The 16,119-nt window shown below is 36.3% G+C and overlaps 2 protein-coding genes across 3 annotated transcripts; one reads left to right on the top strand and one right to left on the bottom strand.

The window, feature by feature from the left end:
• The first annotated feature begins 214 nt into the window (after positions 1–214).
• Positions 215–6,866, top strand: LOC108674081 (tyrosyl-DNA phosphodiesterase 2-like). The gene is made up of 8 exons (XM_018161987.2): positions 215–515; positions 714–800; positions 1,646–1,768; positions 2,286–2,395; positions 3,181–3,391; positions 3,682–3,852; positions 4,820–4,927; positions 5,789–6,866. Exons 1-8 carry the CDS (start codon positions 342–344, stop codon positions 6,005–6,007), a joined length of 1,203 nt encoding a protein of 400 aa, XP_018017476.1. The 5' UTR covers positions 215–341; the 3' UTR covers positions 6,008–6,866.
• Positions 6,867–6,962: 96 nt separating this feature from the next.
• Positions 6,963–16,119, bottom strand: LOC108674102. 2 transcript variants are annotated; one of them, XM_047884709.1, is made up of 5 exons: positions 15,957–16,119; positions 8,330–8,443; positions 7,644–7,889; positions 7,106–7,260; positions 6,963–7,075 (listed from the first exon to the last, which is right to left on the bottom strand). In XM_047884709.1, exons 1-4 carry the CDS (start codon positions 15,968–15,970, stop codon positions 7,116–7,118), a joined length of 519 nt encoding a protein of 172 aa, XP_047740665.1. In that variant the 5' UTR covers positions 15,971–16,119; the 3' UTR covers positions 6,963–7,075; positions 7,106–7,115. The 2 variants fall into 2 exon arrangements, with proteins under 2 accessions (XP_047740665.1, XP_018017498.1); XM_018162009.2 differs by lacking the exon at positions 6,963–7,075 and having other exon boundaries at positions 7,102–7,260.

Raw genomic sequence — 16,119 nt, 5'->3', positions numbered from 1 at the left:
AATAGAGTCATATCATTGAAGTAATTTTTTTTGTAGAGTGCTCAAATTGGTCTTGCATTATTTTTTAATGCTCTAGTTCTCATTTTAACATATAGGTATACTAATATGGTTTCAAATACTCTGAAAAATCCCATTTTTATTACCAAATTTCATAAATGTTGCTAAATTCAAGTTAATAAATCTGAGTGCCAAAATCATGTCTTATATTGTTGCTTTCTTGTTGTATCTATCACCAATTTCTACATACAGATCACATTTTTATGTGAAATAAATAGCATTTTTAAAATAGAATCAGGTCAAGAATTTGTTGATTGTTGACTAGGCAGTCAGCACTGTCAAAAATGAGTAATACCAAGGATAAATCTATCATTGATCTTGATGATGACAATGATGATGATGATGACATACCATTAAGTCACAGGGCAAATCAGCACACTTCTTCTGGGAATTCAACTCTTTCTGTGTCAGACGAGAATGAGGATGACAGCCATATCCCCAGCAGAGAGACTTGTCAGGTCTGTTTCCTGTGAACTATATTTTCTATTCGAATTTTGAATAACTTTAAGAAACTGCTATTACTTTATAATGTGAAAGCTAAAAATTTCTTATTGTCTCATTCAGCTCTCAATTTTCAAATTTATGCTCATTGCCAATAGGTATTATCATTGTTTTGCCCTCAATATAATTTTCTAATGAACAATATATAATTCCAGGCTCTAACAGAACAGTTTGCCCAAGTGACTGGCACAGACACAGCATTGGCACAGTTCTTCCTGCAGGACAGACAATGGGACTTGGAGGTAAGAACTTTTGATTACTTGATAATTTGTATTTATTTTTAAGTACTTATAGCTTTGGTTTTTACTCAAGTAGATCATGCTAACATTTCATCTATCTCAATTTTTACTGTTTTGATGAAAGCTTATTGAGCTGCCACCATGAGGAATAAGGACTGGTAGTAAATTGGCATGCAAAAGGTGGCTGTGAAATTTTCATTATCAATCTATAAACATCACCAAATTTGGAATGGAAAATCAGTAATTGAAGCCAAACTAATTTTTAGGTTTCCTCTTCTTTAATTGTGAATTTCATCAACATAAATGTATTTGTGTAATATAAAGTTTACTATGGTAATGAATTATGTGTGTTTTTAAAATGAAGTTTTATTCCCAGTGTCCCGAGTAGCCCCGTTCGACGGGGCTACTCGGGACACTCTTTTTTTTTGCTTCTGGCACCTTACGAATAGCATATGGAATTTTTTTGAAGATGCCATTCGATAGCCCTCGTAAAGAGCTATAAAATGAGCCTAAACTTGTTTATGAAATGTTTCATCTTAAGAAGTTATTAACAAAAAACGCTCAAAACCGTCCCGAGTAGCCCCGGTTGACGGTAATATAAAGTTTACTATGGTAATGAATTATGTGTGTGGTCACACATGTGCCCATCCTTATTTATAAATTCTTGCTGAAGCCTAGAAATTTGTATTTTAATGGCAAGCCTTTTTTAAATTATTTTGGCCATATGTTCTTTTAAGATAATTTACAACCGTAATTGGTGGGAGATATTTGGACAAATTTTCAGCTGCTTCATCAAATTTTTCATGTTGGAGCCTGTCAGACTCTGAGTGACATCAGTTTCTTTCCAGAGATCAGTGAATGCATTTTTTGAAAGTAAAAAAGGAGGAGTGAAAGTTCTGCAAGATGGAGAAGAAAATGAGCTGGTGGTCACTTTTGACTCTAAAATGGTGGAAGCTTTGGAGGGTGTACAGGTGAAACAATACCTATACAAATGTTTCATATATATGAACTCTTTATTAAAGTCCAAACTAAAAACTGCAATGATAAATGTGTTGTAATGCCATCTCATGTTCAAATGACTACCTACATTTTATTAGAGAACATAAGTTCAAGTGATGTAGTATTAAAATATAAATAAGGAAAACATTCTGCTTGGTGATTCACAAATTTTGTGTTTCTAATAGCTGTATATACTGTTATTAACTTTAGGCTATAGTACATATTTGAAACAATTTTTTACTTGTTGGTAAAATACATGTTAACTTGAGCCTCATGATTTGTTGTAGTATATCTTTGCTGTGGAAAAAAATTTCTGTTGTTTTGCTTGGTGACAATACCGTAGCAGTCTTTTTTGAGATCATCATTATTATTATAATTTAATCAAGATCACTTCTATTAATTCTCATAAATTGAGTGGCTCATATACATATATAATTTGATAAATTTAAATTAAATTACATAAATTTCATCGTTGAGCCCTATTTGCAGGTATCAACGGTTGCCCCATCAAAATTTTCTATCATCTCTTGGAATATTGATGGCTTAGAACCAAGTTGTCTTAAGAAGAGGACAAAAGCAGTCATCAAAACCATCGAAGAGTAAGTAACTAAATTTAATTACAAAAATCTTGGCAGTTGTCAAAACCATTGAGACAGAAGACACTGGTGTTAACTTTAATAAAAAAAAACAAAGGCGGTTTTCTTCATGATTACTGGGTAAGTGTCTGTAATTCAGTTAAAAAATCATGTTGCCATCATTTCCATCATTGCATTAGGTTTTCAATGTAAGGATTAAAGGCTATTATCTAAATGATCAAAAGGAAAATTGGAAAGTTCAGTCTAGTGAATGAATAAAGTCTTCAAAACCAGTGCTGAGCAAGTTCAAAATCATTATTAGGCATCACATTAGGTCTGTGTATTATGTTTGCCAGCTGCTGTAGATCTGACATTCTGTCTATTCTGAATGTTATTTGTCTTTTAAACCATATGATTGGGATTTAATTTTTTTTCCTTCTATTAGAAAATTCTGATATTTTAAGTAGTACCATATATCACCAATATACCAATAATATACTACGCATATACAGCAAATATTTATTAACTGAATTGGTTTTATTTGCTTAACAACACACCAGCCAAAGCCAGAACATCAGTGTTTTAATTTGAATTTAGATGTGAATGATGTTTAATAAACATATCTAGGTATAACATCTCTCTAGGTTATATTTTTTTGCCAAAAATTTATTTTTCTTCAATACCCGGCAGTATTTCTGGATTTAGTTTTGTATTTCAAATGTCTTTGAAATATGTTTCGGGATATAAGAATTTTTTCATAAATTAGATCACATCATGATGTATTTGAGAACAACCAATGCATTTTGCAGAGAGCGACCTGATGTAGTGTTCCTGCAAGAGGTGGTGCCAGTGACATACAGCTACATGGAGGAACGCTTGCCTCAATACATGTTTATTGCTGCCGGCTCAGAAGGATACTTCACAACCATGCTGCTGCTGCGCACAACTGTCTACTTCGACGGACATGAATTGGTTTCTTTTCCCAGTACTGTAATGAGCAGAAACTTGCTGGTTGTAGATGTGAGTTGTTCAGTAATAACATCGAGACATAGTTCTAAATCATAGCTTTTGTGTAGTAATTATGCTACAGACAAAACTGCCTACAATTACCCCAGTTTTTTTTTTAATTCTTTTTTCAATAAATGGTGTACAAGTTGATGTTCACTGAATGCAAATTGTGAAGTAGCAAGTATTAATATTAGTCTGCATAATTGTATTTTTCTCTATAGCACGTGCTTGAAAAAACATGAATGAGGCAGATCCTAGCTAGAAGAAATCAAATGCAAACAACTTGTTTCTTGCTCCTGTAGGCACACATTGGCGCCTGCAACTTGCGGCTGATGACGAGCCACCTAGAGAGTATGGCAGAGCACTCTGAGGAACGCAAGAAGCAACTCAATATGGCCTTTGACCGCGTGACTTGCGCTCCCAGTAAATTCAACGTTATCTTTGGTGGTGACCTCAATCTCAGAGATAAAGAAGTATGTCAGACTGCCTATCAAATACACACCTACATTATATTTTAGTATGCAAGATTACGGTGTTCAATATGAGTAAATCCAAAGTTGTCTTTTGTGGTGACCTGCATCTCAGAAGAATGGGTATGCATACAACCTGTCATGTGAAAATACATTATACTTGTTCCAGTGCTTAATCGACTTCAGTTGAACCACTTACTCTTTTATTTTCTATTTTTTATTACATTTTAATTTATATTATTTTTTGGTATTATTATATTCAACTTTTTTAATTAGGTTTTCCTACCCGTTGCTAGTTCATAAATTCAAGAGAGCGGAAGCTCTGCAGCAGAGCCTTGCCGCTGTTTTTAATATAAGCAGCTTAATGAGTTCTCTGTGTGCACATGCGCAATGTTGAACCATCTTATACAGAAACAAATGCAAGTGTTCGCATGTGATGTTCTATAGCAAAATCCACACTCTACATGAAATAATTTTTTCCTGTGTCTGAATCCTATTCATGCAATGAAACTTTACTAATGTGAGCGGACCAGCCTCGCTACGTGCCTCAGGAGCAAGGAAAGCATGTTTCAAAACCAATCTCGTTATATCAACTGCATCTCTCTTGCGTGGCACGTACCCATAAATTATTTTTTACATCACAAACAAGTGAAATCATTATTGTACAACTAATGCACTTATTTAAATTGAATATTCAACTCAAGAATGTGGCTCTCGTTTGCTCAAAAAAATTCAAAAGTATTGTCTAACAATTCATGGATAGTTCTTTCAGAAAAGTTCACTGATGACCAGAGATGTTATTTACCATCTTCTTTTTCTCCATTTTGTGTTTTAGATATTATCTCACGCATATCCAAACAATATCTCATACATGCCCTAATAATACCTCGTGTAAGCCCAAGTAATGCCTAGCATAAGCCCAAGCAGCTGTTTTTTTTAGCCGTAGGAGCTTATGCTTGCCCTGTTGCAGTTGGCAGCTGTCGGGATGCCGTCTCGCGTTGACGACGTCTGGGAAGCGACTGGCAAACGCTTGGCAGCGCAGTACACGTGGGATCTCACAAGAAACACCAACAAACAAGTGAGAAGAATAAGTTCTGTAGATGACGACTGGCCTGGTACCTGACTCCTGAGCTATCTTCATCTCTTGATTGGATTACACCTCGTTCTCTTTTTAGCGCATTTTCTCATTTATGGAAAAAAATGCACTATTGTGCTCGCCATGTCCGTCTGTCTGTCCGTGACCTCAAGTTTTCGTCGACGAGAAAATGCGCGCTCTGTCACTCACTACAGTGAGTACTGAGTTATATTTTTTCTTTATTTTGCGTATTACACATTGAGTAAGGTTTATTAGTACGAATATAAGGTTTTGAAGAGACATGATATTTTGTTATTACGTAATTTGAATTTAAACTATAAATTTTTAGCTAAATAAATATTGCTAAATTTTTGTGTATCTGTCATTTCAAAATCTCGACCTTCAAGTGGTTGAGAAGTCCGTTTTATTTGATAATGCATAAATATTCCCATTTGAAGTGTCATAAGAACAAAAATAAAATGTCCTTCAAAATTTTAATTTCGAATTACCAAACAATACTTAATAGTATCTAATATGTCAAATATAAAAAAGTAAGAGGATGTCCTCTTAAGTTTCCTTGATGAATGATGTCCTTTTCATCTGCCTGTCTTACCGGGGATGGTTTCCCATTAATGAATTCTTCCCATTTTAAACATTTTAAAGCTTAAATAATTTTTTTCCCAAGAAAATTAAGCTACCAGACCTTAAAAACGCATGGAATTGATGACGGTTAATAGATCTGTAGACGCAAGGCCATTATTTCAGTGGTGGTGAACATTTTCTTTTAAACTCAGACGTCCTTGTATGTTAACATCTTCATCTCAGCTAGAAACTATCTTTAGATTATTACTTTCTGATTTTCAGATGGCTTCCAAGTTCCAACCTCGTTGTCGGTTCGACCGAATGTACTTAAGACGGAGTGACAAATCCGCTTCACCGGCCAGTAAAGAGAAGGAAATCAAAGAGGGCCCTAGCGTGGCTGTGATCCGCCATTTCGGCCTCGTTGGCCTCAAAAAAGTTCAAGGCACCCAAGCCTTTCCATCGGATCATTGGGGATTGCATGCGCATTTTGAGATTGTGTGAGTGATGAAATAAGCTTTCTTATATAATCGTTGTGGATTGTAAGCGCCTTTTGAGATTGTGTGAGTGATGAAATAATCCTTCATATCTAATTATCGGAAATGCACATTCCTATCTGTACCTAAATAAGCTTCCATATCTGATCATTGGAATTGGTATGCCTATTTTGAGATTGTATAAGTGATGAAATAAGCATTCATATCTGAGCATTGGGGATTGCTCTGTATTTGGAAGTAGTGATGAAATAAGCCATACCATTTTATCTTCGGACAGAAAGCGCGTTTGAATTTCTAGGAAGGGATTGAGCAAGAATTTTTTAGACACTTGATCTCAGGCGGGTGACAAACTTCAAAAATATGGAGAAGCCACGATATTTGTCATAACGTAGTTTGCTGGTTCAACCAAATATAGTACGATTAATTGCGAAATGGAGAGAGAGCTTGCTTGCTTCTCTCTGGAGTGCAGTTTTTATGGAAGGATTTTTTTTACTGTGAAGTGAGTGATTTACTTGGTCTTTTCACTGACAGGAATTTCAAAAATAATTAAAAGGTCAAATAAATTCACCCAATCTTCATTGAAAACGATAGAGACCAGTTTCAACATTTGCTTGAACACGGGCAATCCGAGACAAACGCTGAAACAAAGAGACCAAGAAATCTAAGTACAGATCAATTGACAATATCAAATAATTCGTATTCAGGTTTCAGTCCCTCTCATTTCGGTCTCCTCTTTTCTCTATTTATTGCCCATTATTCTTGAATTTTGTCAACTGAATACAGAGCTGGTCTTACAATTGTTTTGAAGATGTGACGAATCACTCGGCATTGTCTTAGGTTTGATATTTTTTATATGACCTTGTGATTTAGTTGAATCTATTGAATAATAGGAACTTTTATTTACCCATACATTGGCAGTTCAAAATATCAATTAGCTCACTAGACCCTAATGTATTTATTTTTGCAAATATATATGTTAACAAGTCTGAATCTTACTTTAATAATTTTTTGCAGGTAATGTTATAATCACGGAAGAATGAAATGTTACTATGAGCGCCATATTGCGTGCAATTAAGCTGAGTGAGGGAATTTGACTTGCAATTAAAAGAATACATTTATGGTATTTGATGGGAACAGAGCTTCTTTGATGCTGGACATGCAGGGCCAAATCTACGGATAGTTTCAGTCACAAGATGCAGGCGGTCCAGCAACGAGTTGGTGGCCGTGCGTATCTCTCGAACGTCAGGAGCACTCAAGTCTCTGCACGAGGACAATTGCTATTAAGTTTTATGAAGAAAATTTGAAACGAGTTCAAAATGAATTAAATTAAATTGAAATTCAGGTCTAGGTGAATTCAAATTGACTAAAAATAAAAAAAAATAATAATAAATCTCTACAAATTGCTAATGTGATAGGCATGGCTATATTGACTAGAAAACAATATTTCTTTTTTTTTTAATTTACATGCAGAGAAAATGTCATGCAAATCTACGATAATTTCATTGAATCTTACCTTGAATATATAGTGAATTTGCTTAGAATTTTTCCTGGTTTTTAAATTCTTCGTTAATTTGCTATTAAAAGAACATTAAAAAAATTTTGTATGATCAATCTTGCGATGAAGTTTATAAAAAAACACTTACATATGACAAGCATTGTCTTGGACGGAGAGTGTCTTGGATGTGTTGCTCCTTTTGGGCTCACGATCAACCCTCAGTGATTCGACTATTATTTCCGCTTCTCTTGAGCTACTTGAATCAGTGACAATCTTACAGTCAACATTTGCGACCGTCGCAACCTTGATGTTTTCTTTACTTGCGAGGCTGAGAGATTCCAAAACTTCGGAGGCTGCTAATTTCAGTTCTTGAATTGAAGGACGGGTCACGGAACTGGCGGGAGGAAGCAGAGTATTATTAGTTCTGGCTGCATATTAATTAGCGTATTTTCACATAATCAGGTTTTATTTACAAAAATTAAATTTATAATGAGTACGTTAATATATTGGTGAATGTAACCCAACAATTAAAGCAAAATCAAAGCTATTCTAGTAGGTAATACGGTATACTATTACAATTCAATTTGCAAATTTTCATTGACAATCGTACAGAGAACATTCATGATTGCTTTTGAAACTAAATTAACATTGCCACGCACTTTTTCACAGGTTTTTCTGCATTAAATATATAAATATAAAGATAACCAGTAATGAACACGAAGGTTCTGAAAACATCTGTGAAAACTATTGTCACAGTGCATATGTCAGTGATATGAATTAAGTTGTTGTCAAAAATGTTCAATTTTTTGGACAATCAGAAAAGATGAAACTTACAAGCTGATAGTGAGCCGTGAGAGCTGAGGAATTAACCTTGCAGCCGTTTTCTCCAGGAGTCCATTGTGGGCCTCCACCGCAGCTTCAATAGCAGAGTAATTCAAATTTATTTGTCTGCAGACAAAAAATATAGGTAATTATTAACCAACGTGATTTTTATTATAATTTCATAGATACATTTAATTGTAACAGGTGTATAATATGCATCAGCAAACAAATGTTGAAGTAACAACTCAGAAAAAGACCACATGCAACATAAAATCATTGGATCAAATTGAGTCTGGCGCTGAATTTTCTAATTTTTTTTTAAATCTAGTTCTTTCAAAATAAAACAATGTATCATCTAAATATGTTACCAAAGAAAACTTTTTCAACTTTGTTTTCAATCTAATAAGTAAGTTTAGTTTAGTTTAGTGGCCAAATGTTTACTAGCGCTTCAGCTATTTAGCTATCTCGCACCGAAAGTCAAGATGAACATCACCATAGAGGTGGAAGGTCTCAATTATTCATCACCCACAAGGGGACGGAAGGTCTCAATTGTCCAGCCCGCTGAAGCTGGCTCGAAAGAAGCAGCGTTAGCATCTCAAAGAGACGAAGTGACAAGGAGGGACAGGTTAAAAGCAACCGAAACGAAGACACTCGAACAAGAGGTCGCTTATACGGGACGTCGGCCGCCCGCACGAGAGAGACAGAGAAGGGAAATGTAAGGAATCCTACCTAAATAATAACTTAACCCCACAACTGAGACCTGCAGTCAGACACCGCGAGCTCCGCGGTGGGGCGCTCAGGAACAATCCCCCTAGGAACGCGAAATCCCACAGGACTTCTGACGCGCAAAGACACGCGTCAGAAGTCCCCCCTGAGGGGATCTAATAAGTAAGGAAAAATAAACCTTGTGTGACAATGATTTAGAAATGCTTCTCTAATTTATGGCAGTATGACTGATATTGAAATTAAGTTGGAAGTAATATACATTGCCATTAACTGTTTTATAAACATACACAGCCAAATGTTACTAGAAAAGTACACAGAGACTGCGAACGCGCGCTCCTCTCTCGACCACTGCATGGTCGCAACTGAACTGAGTGGACGAAAAACTTCATAGCCCGCGCACCATATTGCGCATGGCGCCACCTTCCTAGGACTAATGGCCGCCACGTGGCGCGCAATTCAAATAAGTAAGTTCCCGCGCCGCACCCTGTACAATGCAAATTTCCCATTACTTTATCTGACCGCAACGATTACGCAGGACCAGCTCTGATGTGGGCGGTAAATTGGTTGTAGCCGTCAGATAAGCTGCAGATCCCTATTTGCATACTGGTTCCTTTCTTCTAGGATTTTAACTCGAATGCTAGGGTGAGTTGCGTGCGATAAGTGGTGAAATTTGAATTTGATTACTTGGTGAAATATCGCGATTTGTGTGATTATAATGATTTGTCATGTGTAGGTATTTACTTTTATTTACTGTTGTAGGATCGTGTGTTATTCTCATACCTCCATGCTCTAGCTCTCTCCTCGCATTTTGCTCTCCATGCATTTTAGCTTTCTCGGCATTCAATTTGTCAATTCGCTTGGAACATATGTCGCGTCTCTGTAAATTGTTAGTTTTGCTTTGTTTTGTTTCAATATGCCGTTTATCTATAAAAAAAATTAAGTAAGCTTGTTTTGAGTTGTCAATCCGTCCAGCCCAAGCTATTGCAAATTAAACCAATAGTTAAGTATCCTTTTGACTTCCGGTCATCGGTGGGCATGGCATTCAAGACTATCCAAACTTTGAAGGTGACGCAATTGGTTATCGGGAATTTAAGACTAGTCTGTCACTGCTGGTAATGAAGAAAGAAAGAGCAAGGCAGAGAGGATTAAGCTATTGTCAAAAACTCTTTCCTTCAGCAAGAGACCGGTATTTAAGAAAATTGTTGGGCATTAATGATGTTGATCCCTACAAAGTGCCGGCAAAGCAGTGGTGTGCAAATTTTACAAGCGAACCTCCTGTTTCACACGGTGATTTACTGGACTATTTGGTGTTTGGTGTCAGCCAATACACCTTGCAAGAATTCATGGCATACATGACGTTTGAAGCTTACAGGCAATTTATGGATGGATGGGTGCAAGAGATATACACCCACAAACCAGCCAACTGCAAAAACACTGTCATTGCTGCCAAGGTGAAGGTGCACGAGGATAATGAATCATGACAATGTAATCTCAACTGTGAATATTATTACTTTATATTCTTACATATATATATAGCTTATCTAGTGGCACGTAACAGACTTTGCCCCTGTAAATATAAAGTATTGTGTACCATAAATATTCACAGCTGGTTAACTGATATACGATACGTATATCAGTACAATTCATAAACTGATATTATATATGTGGCATTCACAGCTGGGAAACTGAAGAAATGCATTCCATTGTCTAGTTTTCTGTTATAGTCATGAGAATGACTGGAGCATCAAATAACGGCGCAGTAGCATCCCATCTTCAAGCTAAAACTTGAAAAAGAGATGAGCACCATAGATATAAAATGTAGGCAAAAGCTAGCCCATGCAACAAATATGGTGGCCAATATCACAATGCATCTCATGATGATGTGACATCATCCTTGAACGTGTGTACAGTCACACATTCGTGTACCAACTTAGGCACATAGACAGTGGATACACTTGTGTCATCGCACAGCCGCAGCTGCCTCCGCTATAGGTAGCTGCAGACAATCCTGGAACGTAATTATATACCATACACTAATATGCATACATTTATAGAAACGTGGAGAGAGGATATGCTTGTCTCATATTACAGATGCAGCTTCCACTGCTGAAGGTAGCAGCAGTCATTCATTTAATGTATTTATACACACTAATAGTCTGATACACATATGTTTATAGAAACCTGGAGAGACGATATGCTTGCGTCATTGCACAGTTGCAGCTGTGGATGGAAGCAGCAGAAATTCAGTGAACATATTTATCTACAGACAAACAACAAAATTCAACCCAATTTAAAACAATTCAATCCAAGACAAACAAATCAAATCAATCCAATTCAAACCAACTCAGCCCCCAGGTTGGGTTGAATTGGTTTGGGATGGGTTCAAAAAATTTTGTTAAATTGGGTTGAGTTTGATTGGATTGGGACAGAGTGGATTGTGTTTGGTTGAATTGGGTTAGGTTGAGTTGTGTTATGTTGGCAATGGATGAGTATATGGTTGGGTTGGGTATGGATGTGTTGGATTGGGTATGGTTGTGTTGTGCTGGGTTGGGGTATGTATGATTTGGTTAGGTTGAGTATGGTTGGGTTAAGCATGGTTGTGTTGAGTATGGTTGGGTTGGGTATGGTTGTGCTATTGCTGGGTTGGGTTGTGCTGAGTTGGTATAGTTTTTTAGTTTGAGTATGGTTAGGATGTGAACCATACCCATAGTTTGTATGTGAGGCACAAAAATACGATCACGCCATGAGTCAGCACAGAGCTGCAGCTATTGGCAGCAGAAGGGGTCAAACTGTATATGGTTATAAACATGTTGACTCTGATTGCTTCATCTTATACTATTATTTCATTTCTGTACTGGAGTATCATCAATACAAGGTTGCCAGATGTTTTTTTTTTAATTGCATTAAGGCTGGCTAAAAGTTATGATAGGAGTACTTCCTGATTAAATTAAAAAAAAATGAAATTTTTACACCATAACCTACACAAATATACAAGTATCTATTGAAAATATAGGCTTTTCATGTTTGTGGACTTGGCCATTTTTTAGGCCATCTGGCAACTCTAAATTATATACCACTACATCCTGGGAAAATACATTTTGGTACATAATACATATGTTCAAGTACCACTTTGGAGTCAACATTTTAATAGTATAATAATAATAATACCCTACAAGCATTGACACATGGCATTGTGAGAAGATATCACATTATTGCATAGCTGCAGCTACTAGTGGCAGCAGGGGTTATTACGGTTATTAATATGCTGTGATTATTGACACATGGCAACGTTGTGAAAATGTCACATCATTGTATAGTGGCAGCTACTGGCAGCAGCATCGTAAATAAATTAATAGATGATTGATTTAAGAGATGATTTTAGTAAAACTATCTCTTAAATCAATCATCTATTAATTCATTTACCACTTAAAATCAGCAAATACGAGTATTCTTAAAGGATTCCTAATATATTCACAGACTTATTCAAAAGTCTCAAACCATAATATTCTTTCTAGCCAAACAGTTTATCACTATTTAGTAAAGCAAGGTCAACTATCAACTTTCATAGTACGTGTTTTTATGTTCTCACCACTGTGCAGAGAGTAGATGAATATTGCGAGATCTTTGGCGACGCTTCAGTATCAAAATTTACGCCTTCAAAAGATTTTGTCGACACATTTAGATTGAAATTCTTGCATTTACTATATTTGTCAGTCTTTGGCCAACTATTTAGAAAAGAGTAAGTTTTCCGGTATGTTGGGTGGATCAGGATGCAGTAAAGCTTGTACAGAAATTGGTTGCAATGAGTTCCCGCCAAAAAAATGTAAAGAAAATGTAGTTACGGTCACATTAGAGCAGTCAGACTGCATCATCACATGTTCAGTTGACACTTGCTCTTGCTGTACAATCGGACTGTTTTTAGGGTAAAATTTGTTATTTGGGGTAACACGTGCATTCAACCTTGTAAATAAGTTTGTGGCTTTTAAATAGTTTTTCATTACTCAGCTTAAATGGCTTTTCATTAAAAATTACCTGGCATGCTGGCGACGCATCTTGAAAATGGTTGGCGACGCTTTGGGCTTGAAAACCCTTATATTGGGCATTGGCGATGCTGCTTCCACCTTCTGCACCCTGGTGTTCTCACTAGTTGACTTAGACTTTTGCTCTGCTGATCTTGACATTTTCCCGCTTGACCTAGTGTTTTACAGAAATCTGGCGCGCAATAGTATGACATCACTATTTCAACCCCCTACGCATGCGTGGAACTAAGGCCAAGCTTAATATATCGGAAAAAGTTGAGGGATGTCGGAATTACCCACACTCCACAGCATGGTGCAATTACATATAAATTTTAAATTACCTTGGTAATTTGAGTTTTGGGCAACGCCGAACTTAAATTAGAGGAGTGGCGGCTCGCTGTTCGCAGCCCCCGCGCGCACGGCAGACAACCTCCCACGCTGACAGTCTAGATAACACTGCCTGGCTCACAGCAGTCGTCGTGCAAGCGGTTTTTCAATACAAAATAGTCTTAGAGTGCTAAAAAAGTCCTAACTTACTCACGGAATGCGAAAAGACTCTAATCTTCAAGATCATTTATAAATTAATAAAAGCAACATTCTTCCTTAAACAGACACTGGTATGCACAGGAAAACTTTCGCTAATAATAAGTATGACCTCAGTTACACGTATTTGTTCGTAAAACTTACCGCTTTTTGCTTTTAATTTCTTAATTTTATGTTGAAAGGTACAATGGCGAGCTGTATTGCACCTGTCTCTTATACACATCTAGATGTGTATAAGAGACAGTGTCAAGCCCTTCTGTCTGACACCCGGTACTTACAATCTTTTAATGTTAACTGAGCAGGGAGTAGTCGGCGCAGCAGAACCAAACGTTGCCAGAACATGTACAAGATGTGTATCAAACCTACGCATCCACTAGTATATTGATTTGACCATACAATTTTATTATGAATCCATTTTTTTTTTCGCTGGTTCCAAATGGAACCGCTCGGCATTAATGGGTTAAAGTAAATATGAGGATGTAACTGGACGATCGAGTTCTCTTAAAAAAAATTTTTGGAAAGTATTTTTCTTGTGAGAATCACATCGTTTTATTAAATTTTTAAATAATATCATCAGATTTTTTATATACTGATAGTAATTAATTAATGGCTATATCTCAATATTTTTTTAGATGTCAATAAATAGCTTTGTTTCTAATTGGCTTCTCGCTTACGTGTGTGTGAACTGTTAAGCGGGCTTTTTTTAATAAAAATTAGCTTCAACATGCTGAATGAAATCAAATGATAAAAAAATTAAGACAATGCACGAAAAATGATAACGTCAATACATAATTTAGTTGTTAATTATCTCCTTGTTGTATTAATTTGGCAAACTTGTGCATGATCATATGGTAAAAAGTATAAAAAGACCGGTCCGACACTTCTGCGAATAAAAAGTAGCCATAATTTGCTAAATAATATCGAAGGGAACTACTTCGAAGTTTGAATAATATGGAAAAAAACTACCCTTCATTTTATTAGGTCAAGATTGGTTTCGATTAAAAAAAAGTATACGTGGAACATTTTCAGTGGAAATTTGTCTCAGAACTGTCGATTCGGTCTACATCGCCTTTCGAAGTTCTTCAAACAAACCTGAAGTCAAGGATACAATCGTTGTGATAAAATTATTAAATGAGAGAATTGTGAACAAATAAAAATTAGGAAGGAAAAAAACACTTGAATTGCTTAATGAGTCTTTAATTTAAATAGCAATGAGTTGTTGCCATGACTATTTAGATTGATCGACACATTATATTGTTGCAGAATGGCAGCCGATAATCAATATACATAGGAAATAAAATGTATGTTTTGAAAGCAAAAATAATAATATATTTTAACTCTTGCAACTGAATTTAAGGCTTTCGACCCTTTTAACACGTGCAAAATTCGTTAAGTGTTGTCTACCTTATTGTCCTTTGTTTATAGTACGTTACATCTATAGTCCACGACTGGCGCGTATTAATTCATGTAACAGGAACTGTGTTGACTGCTAAGCGCTGTTCTTACTCCGATCTCCAGTTTCTCCTCGAGTGGATTACTGATAATGATAAGTGATAACTGACTAAGCTAGTCATCATTTTATGAGCATAGTAACTTTACTAACTTAGTAAGTAATATTTATTCGTGAATCATAATCATTCCTGAATAGTTGCATCCAGTAATCTACTTTCATATCTCCTGTAAATGGCTCCAATCTCCATTGCATAAGTATCGTAGCAGTTCTCCCTTTCTTGGCTTAAGTTGGCTATAACTGTTGACTGATTTCTGCTTTCAGCGCACCATTCTGAAAAAAATTAGATTAGGATCAGTTTGTTAATGAAAAACCTAGAAACCAAGTGGAAGCAAAAAACCAGGATGGCGGGATCCCACTATGCAGAGGGTGGATGCAGCATCGGCAATATATGGATTTTTAAGCCCAAAGCGTCGCTGGCCATTTTAAAGATGCATCGCCGGGTAATTTTTAATGAAAAGCCATTTACGCTGAGTAATGACAAACTATTTACAAGCCACTCAGTGTCTGAATATGGTGCGTTTACCCTATTTCAAACCAGATGTGTCAGCAAAATCTTCTGAAGGTTACATTTTTCTACTGATGCATTGCCAATTTGCCAAAGATCTTCAGATATTAAGCCACTTCCTGCACCCTATCATGCAGATTGAAAAGATAAATTCCCTTGCAACCATCTCCATCTCGCGCGGCCACATCTTCCTGACTATGGAATAGGTATGAACTATGGACCGTATGGTCTCAACAGTCATGAGTCAACTCTTGGTCTCTAAGGAAAAACTGTCTCTGCCTGACTCTGGTCTCTGAGTGCATAAATGACCGTATCAACGCACAAAAGACTTACAATGAACTGTTCATGATGTCAGCAATGAAAAAAATTGAATACAGAAATTATTTCTTCGTTTGGTGCAGACCGTGCAGTTAGTAACTTGAAATAACAGCAAACGTACTCTTCCCAATAATCATTCGCAATAGCAATAGAGAATGCGCATTGTTTTTGTTTTGAC

Source organism: Hyalella azteca, unplaced genomic scaffold, assembly GCF_000764305.2.
Source record: "Hyalella azteca isolate HAZT.00-mixed unplaced genomic scaffold, Hazt_2.0.2 contig16022, whole genome shotgun sequence".
Classification (NCBI taxonomy): domain Eukaryota; kingdom Metazoa; phylum Arthropoda; class Malacostraca; order Amphipoda; family Hyalellidae; genus Hyalella; species Hyalella azteca.
Note: the sequence above shows the minus strand (reverse complement) of the source record. Positions and strands in the feature narration are given on the sequence as shown.